This window comes from Dromaius novaehollandiae, chromosome 11 (assembly GCF_036370855.1).
Source record: "Dromaius novaehollandiae isolate bDroNov1 chromosome 11, bDroNov1.hap1, whole genome shotgun sequence".
Taxonomy (NCBI): Eukaryota; Metazoa; Chordata; class Aves; order Casuariiformes; family Dromaiidae; genus Dromaius; species Dromaius novaehollandiae.
In genome coordinates, this window is record NC_088108.1 from 8,725,142 (window position 1) to 8,742,771 (window position 17,630).

General features: G+C 35.0%; 1 protein-coding gene across 4 annotated transcripts in view; it reads left to right on the top strand.

The window, feature by feature from the left end:
* The window catches only part of THOC2 (THO complex subunit 2), a 64,054-nt gene that overhangs the window by 13,089 nt on the left and 33,335 nt on the right, over positions 1-17,630 (top strand). For 2 of the 4 annotated variants that reach the window (XM_026123134.2, XM_026123135.2), the window contains exons 4-13: positions 113-164; positions 2,273-2,343; positions 4,401-4,522; positions 5,096-5,229; positions 8,029-8,195; positions 8,845-8,937; positions 11,332-11,487; positions 14,913-15,085; positions 15,235-15,430; positions 17,308-17,349. In XM_026123134.2, coding sequence (XP_025978919.1) covers positions 113-164; positions 2,273-2,343; positions 4,401-4,522; positions 5,096-5,229; positions 8,029-8,195; positions 8,845-8,937; positions 11,332-11,487; positions 14,913-15,085; positions 15,235-15,430; positions 17,308-17,349 — 1,206 coding nt within the window. The remainder of the gene's footprint in view (positions 1-112; positions 165-2,272; positions 2,344-4,400; positions 4,523-5,095; positions 5,230-8,028; positions 8,196-8,844; positions 8,938-11,331; positions 11,488-14,912; positions 15,086-15,234; positions 15,431-17,307; positions 17,350-17,630) is intronic. The other 2 variants (XM_026123136.2, XM_026123137.2) reach the window with 1 other exon arrangement.

The window sequence follows — 17,630 nt, forward strand, 5'->3', positions numbered from 1 at the left end:
CTTATCTTTTGATCAATTATGTGTTTATTTTATGCAATGGAATAATAATTTTCTAAGTCTAGATATTGAGATTTCTGTCTCTACTATGTATGATCTTCTCTTTCCTTGTTAGGAATTTCGTGAAGACATGCCCTCCATCTTAGCTGATGTGTTCTGCATATTAGGTAAGTTGTGTTCCCTCTCTTTCAGCATTGGGACAGATTTGTAGAAATGTGTTTTATGCATTTGTTTGTTGACTTCTTCAGGGAATCTCTTTACATCTATGAAGTATGATTTTTCCCTTTACAAAACCTGCGTTGATTCTTCCTCAATATATCTATATCTTAATTCTTTTAATTCTGCTTTTTTTCTATTACAGTTTCTGTATGTTTACCTATATAAAGGCAGTGGGAATTCATGTGCCAAGAAAAGCTCAAGGAGCTAGCTTGTAAGAGTGCTGATTGTTAGCTCATGTAATCAGTGACTTTCTGTAATAAGTTTTATTTTAAATACTTGTAGAAATTATTATCTTGTTAGTAGGTAGATCTTCTGTTTCTCAGAATGTATTTTGTAAATATTTTGTTTGCATAGTCATCGTTAGTGAAGTGAAGCTTATACTAATTGTCCAAAATCTCAAGGCAGCTGGCATTGTGTGCAAAATTATGATCTGCGAACTGAGAAGGACTTAAAGATCTGTACTTCTTACTCTGGTAGTAACCTCTGGAGTTTTATGTTGTATAATGTTGAACTAAAGCTGCTTTCTCATGCTTTGAGAACTTTAATCCTGCATACTTATTTCTTATCAGGTCTTACTCTTAACTACTTGCAATCCATGCCCTGTTGTATATCTCTTTAGTCTTTTCAACAAACTTCTGCAAACTAATTTGACAGTCCATTAGTCACAGACTGTCCTATATACTGAAGGAGACAGGGGTTCTCCAGAAAAAAATATGAGCGTGTGTTGTGATGGCATATGCACAGTGAGGCTTAACTAAGTTTGCATGTGCATCCTCAATTCTGTAGCATTTAATGGATGAATTTGACTGTTTCATTCATAATGTTTCGTTCTGTGTACTTGTCATCTTGTTCTAAAATCAATTTTTGTAGTGTGGTATTATGCTGATGCCCTTTTGGTTTTTCAGCTGGGCTAGAAAACTCAGATCAGTTGCTGCTTGAGCTACTAGTCATTTGAAATAGTAGATCTGCGTTTGCCCTCTTCTGCAAGCTAGTACGAGGTCAAATGCTCTGCCTGTATTAGTAGCAGAGGAACGGTATGAGGAGCTAGGTTTCAAACTCTGGGGACAAATGGCATTGAGATTCTTTCTTGGTTGTTTTTCCCGAACTGTCTCATCCCCTCTAACGTGTTTTAGCACTCTATCTACTAATATTTCCATCTTTTTCTAATGTATTCTTATAGTCAGTATGTCTCAATACATCAGAATTTTTATTCTTGTCTTTATCCACTCATCCATATTTCCTAGACTAATTTTTTTTCCTGCAGATTCTTCATGGCTAAGAAGCTTGAGTGCTAGGGTCCAGACATCTGGCAAGTCTGCTAACTGGTTTTCTCTGATATCCGGTCGCTTCCCAGGCTCCCTACATCACTGGGCCCCAGTCTGTTTGGGGATTTGCTCAGATTGTTGTTGTTGGCATTTTCTGCTTAGTTCTAATGCACATGCATGCATACGTGTGCATGTGTTTTGGGTTTTTTGTTTTAAAATAGGCATACTTACTCGGTCATTGTTTTAGGGCCTCTTCTCCCACAGAAATGAATTGCCATGAATTGCATTTAGTAGTTGACAGTTCAAAGAAGAGTGAAAATATGGAGTTAAAACTGGTAAAAGAGTGCAGGCCAGGCAGTAAACAGTAGTTACTCTGAAGATGGAAAAGATACTAAAATATCATTACAATGAGGATAGGATCATCATGTTTTCTGCAACTCATGTTTCTCTCCTTTCCTGTTATAACTGATTCTTAATGCTTGTCATAATCATCATTCTGACAGGGAAGGGCAAAAAAAGATCACTGTGGCATTCCTCCAGTTTGTCTGGTCTACCTTTTCATGAGACTTATGGATGTGTAAGAACTGTCATCAAAATATGATGTAGCCGGAATGTGGCAGGGAGCTAGCATGTTATAAACTGCTTTGCATTGTCATGGCTAGGAGCCATCAGAATAGTTCCGAAAGGAAGAAACTCTTCTGTGGTGATGTCTGAGAGGAAAACTTCCAGAAATACTGATGTCTTTATTATTATTATTTTTATTCCCTCTTCCCCACCTTCCTTTATTTTAGATATTGAAACAAGTTGTTTAGAAGAAAAAAGTAAGAGGGATCATTTTACCCAATTGGTATTAGCCTGTTTGGTAAGTTGTACTTAGATTCTTTTTGATACATAAAAGTATATGTTTAAATCTGACAATGGGAGAGTTTGAGTGCTTTTTATTTTTGAGCTATCAAAATGCTATAACATACTACCTACTTTAAAATTAGTTTAAATATTATGATTTTTATGAAATATTTACAAAATCTTTAGGAAGAGCAGTTTTTACAAGATATCTTAAATATTAAAATTTACTATATATTTGGATGTTTATTGTCTACAATAAAAATAGTGCTGAACAATTCCTCAATCTTCTAGAGTAGTAGGCATCAGACGAGGTAGACCTGTTGTCTTATCAGACTGGCAAATACGTAGGTTCTTGTTTATATTTCAATGCAAATAAACTTGAACTTGCTGCTCTATTATTGCACAAAATGATCTGTTAATTGGTTTCAGAGAAAAAAATAATATATATACAGTTTGTCATTGATAACTGGTTTATAATAGCATTCAAATTACTGTGCATTTGATAATTTTTTATTGCAGTCATTCTGTTTCTTCATACGGATTGGAAGAATTTGAGAAAGGACTATCAGACTTTTCATTTGTATCTTCTGTGTTGCAGTTAGTTTGGGTGGGAAGGTGTCTTTGGGAAGTGTTAGCTCTATCCATCAAAGAAAAGTAAAGTGGTTATATGCTCATTTTTTTTGTCACTGTTCTAGCTGTTGTCCTTGAGTTTAGATGAAAATTAAAGATGCAGCCCAGCTTGTGGGAAAACTTTACTTTTCACAGTCTTGGAAAGTATTTATTTTTTGTTTTAGTGTTATAATAATATGGGCCTGCAGTTTAACCTAGATGAAGATGAACTACAGAGTTGCTTGTATTAGAATGGTGCATTTATATTTCTGCTATTTTTAGCCCTATGCAAAGCATCTGGTGGCTTTCAGAAGTTCTGTGACCAGACAAGCTTGTCTTGCAGTAAGGTTATTGCCTGGTTGTTTGAGTGCTTTGTGGACTGGGGAGATGTATCACAGAGAACCCAGAAATGATCAAACAAGACCAATCATAAATACAATGCATGCCATCAGAAACAAACAGTGATTGTTCAGGAATGAGACATAACACACAGTTTTGATCCAGAATTTTGTCCTGCATCGTGAATTGAGACTGTTTTTTCAGGTTCCTAAAAGCATCTGTATTGATGCATACTTTTTCAGTTTTCTCAATCTAAAAATCTCCTATAATGCTATCCCAACTGGTCTTCATATTATATCTATATCAGTTATACCAAGGCATTTTTACAGATGCCATTATAAAATGCATTAAAATTCAAAAAGTTATCCTTTTTGTAAATTTGATTAGATAGGCTTTTAAAAATTTTCTAAAATGGGAAAAAAGAGAAGTATTCGGAAAAGAAGGGGAATGAGATCTTTTATTGGACCAGCGAAGTAGAAAAAGTGTTTTTACGTTTTCTGTCCATTTTAACTGATCTAATAAAAGTGTACTTTCTACATATCTTTTTCTTGCATTTTAAAGCATTATGGTAGACTAATATAGTATAGCTCTCACTTTAAGATACTTTGAGAGAACTTAAAATTTTTTTTTCTCTTCTCAGTTCAGTAGAAATTTTGCTTCTAAAGTATGTTTCCAGTTGGACTTCCTGTTCATGCAACCTCCTCCATCTTTAGAAGTGGTCTTCTTCACTGTGTAGAATCAGCTTTAGCTGTAGGAAACTTGGCTTTGTAAATACGCAGTTCTTGTGGTAAAACTGGAAAATCCTTAGATGCTAGACAATGTAGACTTTGTAACCAATAATTTAGGCATTAGGCATGTTTATTCAAGGTGTTTTGCTAGTATAAAATGCACACTTCTAAAATCTAATTTCAGTTAAGCAGGGCTTGTTTTTTTTTTTTTTCCCCTCGGTTTTGGCCACTTCAGTGTTTGAAACAGAATGCATTTAGCATGATGGTATATCATTGTATTCGAACCTCCTGTTTTACTAAGGTACCTGTGTAGTCTAAAATCAAGGTTAGGCTCTTCCTAGGTTTGTGTAATTGAGAAATCTGATGCATGTTTTTGGTCTTTGTTTTTTTTTTATAGTATCTTGTATCTGACACTGTCCTAAAAGAGCGTTTAGACCCAGAAACACTGGAGTCATTAGGACTTATCAAGCAGTCTCAACAGTTCAATCAGAAATCTGTTAAAATAAAGACAAAACTGTTGTAAGTTTTGGGGTATGTTTTTTTTTGGGGGGGGGTGAGAAGGGATGGTACTCTAGTCTGGTAACTGTTAATAATGTTTTCTGAAAGTGTGTAATGTTTCTTTCAATAAAATATTTAATGTTCTCTTAGCAAAGTGTTGTATGTGTATGTTTGTGTTTGCCTCTGTGTCTGGAGTTTCAGTCTCAATATCCAAGAAGAACTTTTAAAATGAGAATAGGTCCTTAGGGAACAATCTGGTAAGGTGCCGAGCGCTTTTCCAGCAAAGCATGCAAGAGCAAGCTTTATTGTTGAGTAGAACCATAATGTTGCTTTTAAATGGACTGCCTTTGAAATTAAAGGAGAGCTGGATTTGTTTGGAGAATGCTAGCTACCTTGCAAATGTTTAAAGGTGGCTTATTGTACTCTGTCCTATAATTTTTGCAATAGTGGAAACAAATTACAAGTTCTTAGAAATGTATTCAAAATTGGCAGTTTGTATACAAATTTAATATTGATAGTATAAACAGGCATCACTGTAGAAATATATTTAACTTTGTATCCAATTAATGATGTTTAATTTTTGTTTACTTGCAGTTATAAGCAACAGAAGTTTAATTTGTTAAGAGAGGAGAATGAAGGTTATGCAAAGCTGATTGCAGAACTGGGGCAAGACTTATCTGGAAATATCACTAGTGATTTAATCCTTGAAAATATCAAATCCTTAATAGGTAAGGAATTTGCTGAAGGAATATGGATACTGGTATTTCTACATAGTCTTGTGACTACAGAAAGTGCCTTTATGCTGCTCTTTGAGATTTTGTGGATCAAATGTTAAGTAATGCGGGCACATTGTCTGGTAGTAATACATTATATTGTAGACCATCTTGGACCCAATTAGAAAATTTGGAAGCTCCTGTTTCTGTAAAAAAAAAAAAAAAATTAATTTTGGGAATGTTGTGTAGTTTAATTTAGATACTGAGTTCGTAGTACAGCCCCAAATATGCAAGCTGTGACTTTCATTCATTTCAATAGGTATTCAAGAATAATATTTTTGAGGATGCACTTGTCATCTCTCAGCATCTCTTAGAATGTAACAAAGTAATCTTTTTTTTTTTCCATTTTGAGGTACTGAATTCAATGCATGAGTTCTCCTGTATTCTTAAAGAAGTTGAATAAGTGATATCTAATGAAGTGGCATGAGTTCTAGTTGTGGTTCATCCATATTTCTAAATTATGAATCTTAGCAAAGGAGTGTCACGATAAAAGTGCAAAATATTTAACATGTCTATTACAGTGATTCAAATATAAAGTTTATATTATTGTAGAGACTGTTTATTAATGATCTTGCTGCATGATTAGAAGTTTGAGTTCCAATTTTTCACACAGGTAACCTTGAAGGCTATCTGTTTAAAAAACTCATGTAAGCAGTCCCTGCCTGCTTGTTTCCTTACCGCTGTTTTAGAACAATTGATATTGCCATGTTATGTGGTAAGTCAGGGGACAAATCGAGCTGAAAAGTAACCTTGGTAACACACCAATGTGGAGCATCGGTGCCGTATCTCAAACCATAGACTGCTTCTAGTTACCATTTAAAGCCTCAAGCTAGGAGTAGCTTGTTATTTCAGACTTACAGCTATGTTTAAATAAAAGTTGCATTGTTTACTTATTATAATAAGTGAAAGGATGACACTAAGTGATTGTCTTTCACTAGGAACTTGCTTGTGCACCATTTTGGCAGATCCACACCTAAAGCGCTGAGGCCTGTTACAGATGTTTTCTCTCTCTTCCTGTCCAGTTCTTTGGCTGCTTTCCCTCATTCATTCATGGAATAAAGAATTTATTTTGAATCTGTTGCAAAATTTTTTTTCCTAAAGAATTTCTGCAGTGATAGTCTTCCTGAATATGACCACTCCTTTCTATTTTGCCTCTTTCAAATGGTCACCATCCCAGGTTCAAATTAGTCATCTAAATAAATTTATCTTTTAATTATTTATAACTTTAAACAATTGAATTTGCTAAGAACATTTGTATGTATTGCCCAAACATAGCCATACTGACAGTAAATGTTAATCTTTGTCATGTAAAAGAGGATGTGTATGTGTGGATATATAATAATTCAGGGTAACGTGCAGAACTCGCAAATATACTGGAATTCCAAATCTCTGTTCCAGTGCAGCCCTCTTCTTTATTCTTACAATTAAGAAAACATTTTTTTCTTTTAAAGTCTTTGTCAGAAAAGAACAAGAATCCCATCTTTTATTCCCCTTCCAATAAAAGATTTTAGAGCGATTACAACATATGTGTTCTTGAACAGCATGAAGTTCTATGCTAACATCCCTTATTTCAAAGATCTAGAAATTAGCAATGTTAAAAGTAGGAGATGCGTTTTTTTTTTTTTCCAAGAAAGAGCCAATCTGAAATTACTCCGTTCTCGGGAATGCAGTTGTTGGATTTTGTTCATCTCTACCCAATGAGATCTGCCTTTATGAAGAGTGGAGTAAGATTCAAAGAAACTATAGATCTCTGAATAAATCTCACCATCTCTGTAACTGATCCTTTTCCATTATCTTCCCTGCCCTGAGTTGTTACAGTAAAAAATACATAATCAGTTTGAAGAATATTTATAATAGACCGTTTTACTTTCTTCCAGAATTTTAGAAATTGTGAATAGACTTCCTATAAAATAGCAGTTCTTTTAAAGCATTGTTTTGCAGCAGGTTCTGCTGTAGTGGAAATGACTTGGAGAATGAAAGACTGATGTAATTACATACCTGCATTGTAGATGTGTGCGTGCATGTGTGTTTTCTCATGGCACAAGGAAGAAAAATAGTCTGGATGTGTGTTCACAAAATTCTTCTGATACCAGTAAAATTTCTTTGTCAGCATTGCTTCTGGAGTTTTGCTGAAAATGGTCAGATAATGAGAAGTAGATACAGTTACAATGTTGGCTTAAATTGATCTAAATCCATGCTCTTACTTAAAGGAAAAGTGCTCATTTCCCTTCTCCTTTCTTCCCCCAGAATTAAGAAACCCTTCTCCCTAATGCTAGCAGTAAGACTGAATTAACATGACAGTACAAACAGCTAGATCTGAGTCCAGCTGCAAACCAAGAATACTTTTTGGATTTAAAATAATTTCGAGCTGGATGACTTTTGTGGTTGTCTGAATGAGTGCCAGCACAAGGGGAGCAGAAAAAGCCCATCCCTTTTGGTGGCAGTGTTGGGATTGGTGAGGTTTGGGTTTTAGTTGTTAAAAGTTGGTTTAAGACTGTAATTTCTAGTTTTCATTTAATCTGAATTGAAAATCCTGCTTAGTTTCATTACCTGCTTCAATTTTAGGCATAATACAAGTCAAAATGATTGGTGCTGTATTTGTAGGTTATCCAGATTATTTTGCTGTGGATAACTGTTTTGTGTTGAAATTGAGGCAGAATTAACTTTTTTTAATTAATGCCTTTGTTTTAGTAACAGAATGAAAGTGAAAAGTAGCCATATTGAACTTTTCTGTTTTATGTTCTTCTCCACTAGGATGTTTTAACCTTGATCCTAACAGAGTTTTGGACATTATCCTAGAAGTCTATGAGTGCAGGCCTGAGTATGATGATTTCTTTGTACCATTGATAGAGTCCTACATGTACATGTGTGAACCTCAAACTCTCTGCCATATCCTTGGGTTCAAATTCAAATTTTATCAGGTAATGTATTTTCATTCTGAAGCTTTGTTTTTTGGTAGCTGTTCGTACTCATTGTTGAACTGCAGTGATAATAGGTTTTTGCTGCAGGGTTGTTTGTGTGTGTGTTTTCTTTTTAACATAGAAATTAGGTCTTAAAAGCAACAATTTCATGGTTTTGAATGGAAGTGTCTAACATGTTTTAGTGGAGAAAATTTTCATCTGGCTGTCTCAGAGAATGTTTAGCCATCTTCTTCGTGACACCTTCCATTCGAAGTTGTAGAGTTCAGTAAGGGTTGGCATTAATGAAGAAATTGCATCGTTCACCCAGGAGTGAAGAGCATGTCTGCTAAGGAGTCATGGTTAATACTTGATACAATACTTAAGCTTGCTGAAATGTATGAATAGGAATTGCGTACAAGCACCATAAGGTGTGAAGATAACTGAATCTCTTTGTTTCTAAAACTTCTCATTCTGTATTCCAATTTAGTCTAATAATGAAGCAATGTGGCACTGGAGTAGTAGCACTTAAATAACATGATAGTAAGGAGAACTGTGGGTTAATACGTGTTTCCTCTCAACTTCAGACAGGTTTTCTTGTTTCATAACCTTTTGCAGTGGCTTGTTTGCTTCCCTCCCGCCACCCTAAAGTTTGTGGTCTTGTCTTTTTTAGGATCCAAGTGGTGAGACACCTTCTTCCTTATACAGAGTTGCTGCTGTCCTTTTGCAGCACAATCTCATTGATTTGGAAGATCTTTATGTTCATGTAAGTGACAATGCTCCTCCGTCAAATGCCACAAGCGAGGAAATAATTGAAAATAGAAAGCGAGATACTTTGTCATTCCTAGAGTAAGACTCAGGGAATATCTTGTAATACCTGTATATGTAGATGTATGTGTTTTAAATTTCCCAGTGCTTACGAATGGTGCATATTTCAACAAACACATAGTGAAATGTGAATGCTGATATGACATCTTATCCATGTGGTATCCTCCAGATCTTTTGCAAATAAAATACAAGTAGCTTATGTTTTAACTTTATATACACTTTAAATGCCTGAGTTACTTTCCTCAAGAGCTAGACCCTGTGAATGTTTTGCTTTTCAAGTTCAGTTTATAGAAAAAAGTGATACGACAGTCAGCTTCTAGCAGTGTTTGTTTAGTTTAATAATGGAGGTCTTCCAGGATTTCAGAGGTAACTCAAGGTTAGGTAAAAGTTTAAAAAACCTAATTCCACCTACAAGAATTCTGACCCTTTGTTAGATTGAAAGAAGTAACTGCCTATCACACTCAGATTTTATCTGAGAAGGATTATTCTCTCCAGTCTAGCACTCTATCAAACAAGCAACATACCAATTTGACAACTGATAAACAGAATGTTACAGTTACCAAAATATTTTACGTTATACACCAGTGTGCTGTTAATTTCAGAATATCCAGAGATATTTTAAGAGGTTTGACTCTTTCACTGAAATGAAGCAAACAGCCTCTAATTACAGCTATAGAAATCCTGGAATGTAGTCCTTCTTCCGTTAATTTTCCTGGCAGTCAACAGCAGTCATGATCTGATTCATCAACTACTGGTTCTGGCTTTGTGGGTTTTTTGTGTGTGTTTTGTTTTGTTTTTGTTTAAAAGTGTCAGGTGGAGCAGGAGTGGGAGTCCATGTGTGTAGCTTTCAGATAATCAGTGTAGAGTCAGAAACTGCATGACAATAGCATGTGATAAAAGCATGACAATAATGCTGTGTGTTAGTAAGATTACAAAATGAATGCTCAGGCTCTGAATTAAGGTGGCCTGTGTAACCTCAACTCAGACCTGTGTAAAAGTGTGCATGTGTTATGATGGTCTCATGGCTAGAATGTCCCCTTTATTCATTTTCCTGCCTGCTTGTGTTATGCTGGTTGTTAGCCTCCTCTTTCATTCCTCTTTCTTTCCAGAGTTTCCCTACTAGTCTGTGGTCTTGTCTTTTGACTTTGTGTTTATTCTCCAGCCTCTCTACTTACTTCCCTTTTCTTGTTCTAATGTGTTCTTCTCTGTTCAGTCAGGCTTAATTTCACTTGTTACGGGAGTTTCAAGAAAATTTACTGTTGTGTAGGTGTTCATCTTAAATGGCATATATTGTGCAGATTTCATACTGGAGCAGCTGTCAGGACTGTGGAGAAAGCTAGTGCTTTACATGAAGAATTTTGGCCTCATGTTGGGACGGGGAGACTAAAGTGGGTGTACACTCACTCACTCACTCTTCCTTCTTCCAAACTTCTACGAAGTCCAGAAATTACGGTATCCTTGAAGAAGCTGATGCTTAGTCTCATGTTAAAAAAATCATCCCTTGTTAAAACCAATAGAAGAAAATACTGGTATATAAAGAGGTTAAAACTCCGCAGTAAGTTATGGTTAGTTACTTGCAGTTCAAGTTTAACTATGACTTTAGAAACTAAATCTGAATGAAACTGAAGTTTGGTTCTGTCAAGGAAAAAATCTTTTCTCCCAATTCACAGTTTAAACTTCCATGTATATCTTTCTCAGGCTCATCATTGTCACATACAACATTGTGCTGAGGCTTTATCTTAAATCGATATTAAGTATCATCTTGCTAAAGCACATAAGGTCTGTTCCTTAGGAAAAGTGCTATATGTGTTTAACCGGAAAGAATCTACTGATAAACAGGAAATAGTGGTTAATTTGTAATGGTATTCCTTGCAATGAAGTGAAATCAAAACATGTATCTAAGCTGGTTACCTGGTTTTTCCTTAGTGATGAAATTTTTCTTGCATTTAGATGTGCAAGTGAAAATATATGATGCTTTTGAATATTCACTTTAAGCTGTTGAATTTTGTAAATGATATCATCAAATATGTGTGTAGTTGTAACAATACAGCTATAGATTAATTTTAAATTGGCCAGGGCATAGGGCTTACACAACTAATGGTTGTGAGGAAGGCATACAGTGTTATTCCTCAGCTGTTCTTGATTTCAAAATGGTCCAGTAATAGCATATTTCCTTTTGGAATGATGGTAGCAAGGAAAAGAATCTTCCATAGAATAAGTTCATCTGATTAGAACAAGGAAGGACATAAGGTCTGCTTGGAGCTCAGGTGATCAAAAGTAGCTGTAGGTCACTGAAATTTTCAGAAATAATGTATATGTTTTGTCATCTTAGCTTCTTCCAGGGGATAATGCCATCATTGAGGAACACAAGCGAGAGATAGTAGAAGCTAAGCAAATTGTCAGAAAACTGACAATGGTTGTCTTGTCCTCTGAAAAGACTGAAGAAAAAGAGAAGGAAAAAGAAAAGGAGGAGGAGAAAACTGAAAAGGTGTGTGTGTACAACTTTTTTCAATAAAACAATTTTAAACCTAACATAGCTACTATTATGAAAGCATTTTTGTATTTGCTTGAAATACAAATACAGATATACGCGTATCTTTACTTTTCATAGTGTTCACATCTGTCTTTTAATGGCACTTCTGTTGCGGTGGATATGCTTCACCTCCAAAGATGCAAGGTTTAGGATTCGTTCTGGATTTCAATTAAAAAAATTCAATTTAAAATTCTTGGTTCCATGGCTAATTCATTTCATTCTTCCTTTTGACTTTTATCAGCTTCAGTATATCACAGCACTCATATACTGTACAGACTTCTAACAACTGTACTTTCTAGGACTTGTTGTAGTATAATTCTGGTTGACTTCTTAAAGAAGCAGATATAGTAAGAGCACATTCTTTATTTCCCTCAGTCTAGAATTGAAAAGATTGCCATTCTTGTGTAACTATCCTGCATTATGAAGAAGGTTTTTGTTGTAGGGTAGTCTGCATGCTTTCTGCTTCATCTGTTCCTGTGTATGTGTAAATGGATACTTTTTATTAAAGTGCTACTATGTCTTGTCGTATTTTCAATGTATTGTTCATGTTGCCCTGGGTCTAATTTGCTACAGTGTGTTCAAAGCTTACTTTAAAACAAAATCATTTAATTTCTGGGGGGCTTTTCTGTGATGCTCTTCATTTGAGTGTCTTGACTGCTACCCAATATCTTATTTTTAAAAATACTTGTGAAATGAAAGCTTGTTACTTGCATTTTGTAAATGGGGTACTGAGGCACAGAGTGTGTATGTGGGGAGGGAAATCCATCAATATTGACAGCTTCTATTCTTAATTTTCCTTATGCTCTTGGATTCATTATGCGTGTCTGTTCTGTCTACTCATTCCCATTTGTTCTATGCCACCTTGGCTCAGTGCATCTCTAACCTTCCCTCCTCCTTCCATTTTTCTAGCCTAGCTTGAAAAATCTAATTTCATTCTCTTCCCTCAGGCAGCTGATGCAGTCACTGCTCTTTGGCTCTCAGTTGCAGTCACATCTGCTGCTTAAGCTGATTCCTTTCACTAGCTTTAAGTTTCTGACTTCCCTCCCACTCATTATTTCAATATGCCTTTTTCCTACACCACAGTTTTGGTCCGTTTTTCTACAGTCAGATTGGGCAGCTTGCAGTATTTTTCTGAGAGATTACAATGACAAATAATGAAGTCTGAGCCTGTGTGGTGAGAAAATGGAGAGCTGTACTTAACAAAAACAATTTCTAGGACTCTTCAGACACTGAGTTAGGCAATGCATGCCCTTTCTTGAAAGCTTTGTTTCTATGTTAATATGTGATTAGCTATGCAATTCATAGCAATTAATAGAGTAATTGTATCTAAAAGCTGTTGACAGTTTAAGTTTGAATACTTTGTAACCCGTATGCAGTTTTAACCTACAACTTTTGATGTAATACCATGAAAAAATGCCTGAATAAGGTAGAAAAAAATGTTGAACCACTATTGGCTTAACCTTTTTTAATCTTATTTAATGTTGTCTCTTGTGATTAATATTTATTATTTTGCCATGACTGTGATATGAATAGGTTAGTGTTAACGAATGTATAGCATTAGCAGATGTATCTACTCTTGCCTTTTGAGGTGCATTTAAGATAACCAAATAATAGTGAAAGCAGGTGGAGGGGGGAGTCAGACTTTTGAGAGATCACAGAGAACGGCTGCATGAGTAGATTTGACAGGAAGTCCAGAGTGACTCTTCTCTGTGCTATACATGCTTTCGCTTATGGAGAGCTTGTTCCAGAATAGCATGTTTACTTAAAGAGAGGGACGGTCAAGCAGGGTATATGTGAGAGCAGTGACTGCTTTAGAAAAGTAATAGCATATTAACACAAGTTCTGGAAAGATGGTGTGTTTAGATATACGGATTCAACTGAAGTTAGAGATCACCCAAAAATACAATTTGATGTTTACTAGTGTGTTCTTACCAATTAAATAATTATGACTTGATTTTTCTGCAATAATAAACTTATTTTAAGTATGTTGCATTGAGTGTGGATTTCAAGCTTCCTGCTTATATTGCACAAGTAAAGTTTTTAGAAACTTCAGTAAAGGATCACTGTACTGTTTTGTTAATGTGGTGTATATTGACTTAAAAGAACAATCTATGGTGTCAGAGGAACTTGCAAAGTATTACATAAGGTTCCTGTGCATTTTAAAAGTCTTATAATTCATGGTAAAATAAGATTGGCATGTGCACTTCTGATCTCCCATATATGTATTTAATCTTTTAGAGGCTGATCTGGTATGCATATGCATCTTTTTCTGAAGGAAATGATGAAATTTTGTTTTCATTACTACATGATTTCAACATGAATATTGAATTGATCTATGCATGTTTCTGTTCTGAAACTATTATACAGTAACACGCAAAGGAAAATTTTGAAAATAATAAACCATCTGTCAGAAAAAATACAGCTGCCAGTGCTAAAGTGGTCTGAAAAAGGGAAAAAATATCCATGTGAACCTTAACCTCAGAAGCATCTCTGTATTTCATTTTCGTTCTTATCAGTCTGTCTTGTCTATTTGCATCATTTAATTTAAAAAGAACTTTCTTGTCACCTTAAAATACTTAATGAAATGTTTTATCCTAGATTCTGTAATCCTTCCTTCCTCAATGTAAAAATTATCTTAGCATCGTAGTTATGTACAGGTAGTTTGCAGTCACTTTTCTCCTTCTTTAGTCACTTAGAAGATCTACTGTACTATGGAGGAACAGGGAAAACCCATTTATAGCAATGCAATGTATCAATACTATGACCCTGCAAAAATGCTTCAAGATGCAGTCTTAATTGTGAACCCCTATTCCCTCTTCTACCTATTTTGCAAATTGGGATATGTGGAAAACTTGTAGGTTTACCTTTAGGATTATATTTTTCTAGAATAGATGCTAATATGAAAATTACAGTACACAGCAATTTATAAGAGACGGGTTTTAAAATTTGGTTTTTGTAAGAGAAATTCTTTGGCGAAAATGCAAGAAAAACTTGCATTTTTAAATCCAGATCAAAACACTTTGCACTGTGTTTTTAAATACTTGCATTTGTCTTAATGTTATGTAAAGAAACCAGCTGTAATAGATTATGATATTTTAAGAAGTATGATCAGACATTTTGTTAAACTTTAACTTCTCAGTATTTTTAACTTTGATCCTGACGTTTGCTTCTACTTGGATTGTTGTTGTTGAAGTGTGCTTATCGGATAAATGTCTGGCTGATATTTGTTTTAAATATTTTTTTTATTAATGCATCATTACATAGCTGGAATAACATTAGTTTTATGTCTAGCTTTAAGTTACAGCTATGTTTTGGTTAAGAGGAAATATTAGAAAGATTTCACGAATGCACTTTTTCACTAACTGTTTGTTGTCTTGCAGCCACCTGATAATCAAAAGCTTGGTTTATTGGAAGCTTTATTAAAAATTGGTGATTGGCAGCATGCACAAAGTATTATGGATCAGATGCCTCCATTTTATGCCACTTCACACAAGCCTATTGCAATTGCCCTTTGTCAGCTTGTACATGTGACAATTGAACCTCTGTATCGCAGGTAAAGTGAAGAGTAGAATTCTATTGCTAAATGTGGGAAAACTACATAACATTTGTAAACGTAAATTCACTAGTAAGCCTAACTGTATTAACATGTTTCAAAGACTTTCACATCTGCCTCACATGAAATTCTGTTCATTTTATTTCCAGAGTTGGAGTACCTAAAGGGGCTAAAGGGTCACCAATTCCTTCTTTGCCAAACAAGAGAGCACCAAAACAAGCAGACAGTTTTGAAGACTTGAGAAAGGAAGTGTTCAACATGCTTTGTTACCTTGGTCCTCATCTTTCCCATGATCCCATTTTATTTGCAAAAGTGGTACGCCTTGGAAAAGCATTTATGAAAGAGGTTGGTAACAGAAGAACAGTTTGTCTGAACTTAAGAAATAGCCAAGTCCTTCTAATGTCAGAAAATGGTATTGATTCTTATTAAAAATGTATATATTCAAGTACTGGAACATAAGGAACTGAAAAAATTAAAATAATCTCCAAATTTGTTCTTAATCAGAGCTGCTTTTGTCAAGTATAGATGTTTTTATGAAAAGCTTAAGCATACCAGGTTTACAACCAGTAACTTAGTGATAACTAATTTCTCGTTGAAGTCTTCATATGGTCCCCACTTACAGACCACCTTCATTGTACTATTTTTACAACATTATTCTTGTATAGATTTTTTTGTTTTTAAATGAAGGTGTGATATTAATTGCATGGAAACTTTTACATTTTTTTAGAGCGACCCTGAGAACAATGGAGAATGGTAACCTGGTACAGATCCAGTACTCTAAAACTGTTCTTTTCTTTCACCTCTTAGGTTAAGTAGGGCATGTTCCTTTTTTTAATTTTTTTTTATTAGTGTGGTGTCCCTGTTGTTCCAATTAAAATGCTGCTGTTTTTGAACTTGTATCAGTGACCAGTATATACTCTCTGGGTGCCACTAATGATGAGTTCAATGTGGAGATCTAAGATACTGTATAAAGCCTAACATAACTGGCTTTAAAAATAGAATGACCTCTTGAGGTTTGTTATTGTCTTTGACCATAATTTCCTTTGTATGTGTTGAAGGATAGATAGCGTGACCTGTTCTAAAAGGGTGCAAGTGAACTTATTCTAAACTTCCTTAGAATGTAATTAGCTGCTCAAATTGAGGCCAGTAAATTCTTCTCTGCTGCTTTTCTGGCAGTATGCTCTTTGACCAGCAATTTTTATTTACCATCTTCCCCCCCCCCCCCCCCCCCCCCCAAAAAAAAAAAAAAAATCAGGGTAGATGAAGTGTGGTTTTTTTTTTTTTTTTTTTTTTTTAATAGCAGTTTGGACAAACTTTGGAATTTATAGTCTTTGGAATAAATATCTTTTTTATATATAAAAAAACTGGAAATCACTAGTTCCTGTTTTCCAGCTTTTTATGATAATTTCTAACAGCAAAACAATTGAAGAGATGTGTTGGTTGATCTGAATTATATTGGGAGGTGTTTCAGTTTTATAACTTTTTTCATAAAGTATCTTCAATTTCGACTACAACTAGTATTGGAATGTTCAAAACTTGTATTCTGAACATACCCACCCGAGGTGATGCTCTTGTATCCAGCTATACTTGGTGATGCAGAACTAAGAACACAGGTACATCTGGGGACTGAAGATGCTCCTTGTCAAGCTTTTGGATTTGGGGCGAGTGAGTTTGGTCTAACTCAAAGTTCCAAGTTGCAATGATTGGGTGGCAGAAGTTACACTAAGTTTGGTTTCCAATTACTGATGGCAGTAATGTCACAGTAACTTTAAGCATTTCCCTCTTTCGTCTACTTTCTTACTGTTGTAGGAAGTGTAATTTCTTGGTATCTTTGTCAGAGCTGTGGGACTTCCCAGTGGCTGATACTCCCACTTTCATAGCACACTTACTTCTTGCTGAACTATAAGATGACTGGTATTTGAATGATACAATATTTTGCATTGACAGTGCAGTTAATTTGGAAATTATAATTTCAAGGGTATAACTTAGTTTACTACTGCGAGAAGACTTTACTGCTGCGAGCAAACTATCGGGACTACTCTGTAATTAAGCTCAAATTACTGAGGGTTTGTGAGAAAGCCCTTGTTTCTTTGTGGACATTTACAGTAAAAGGCAGATGACTTGGTTTTAGAAGTCTTATGTAGTTTTATTTTAAATACACAAATATGATAGCTTAACGCGTTTATGACAAGAATGAGCAACATCTTAGCTATTTGCTTTAGGTTGGAACTGCGAAGAAATTCATCAGTGACGGAGTGGTTAAGGTAACATAGGGAAAGTTCTTTTTAATGCACTTATTGCCATCAGCTTGTTTATATAGTGATAAAAGTTACATTTAACACACAAAAGAAACATAACTGGAGGTTACTTGACTGTAAGCTAACCTATACAGTAGTTTAAAAGTTAGTTTACTAACATTGCACTGCAGCTTTTGTGCTCAAGTGTAACTTTAAAATATTGTGCACTTACTGCTCTGTAGGCTTAATATGCTTTTCATGGTGAGTGGAACAAGAAGAGAGAAAAGGAGTAATTTGGTAATAACTAA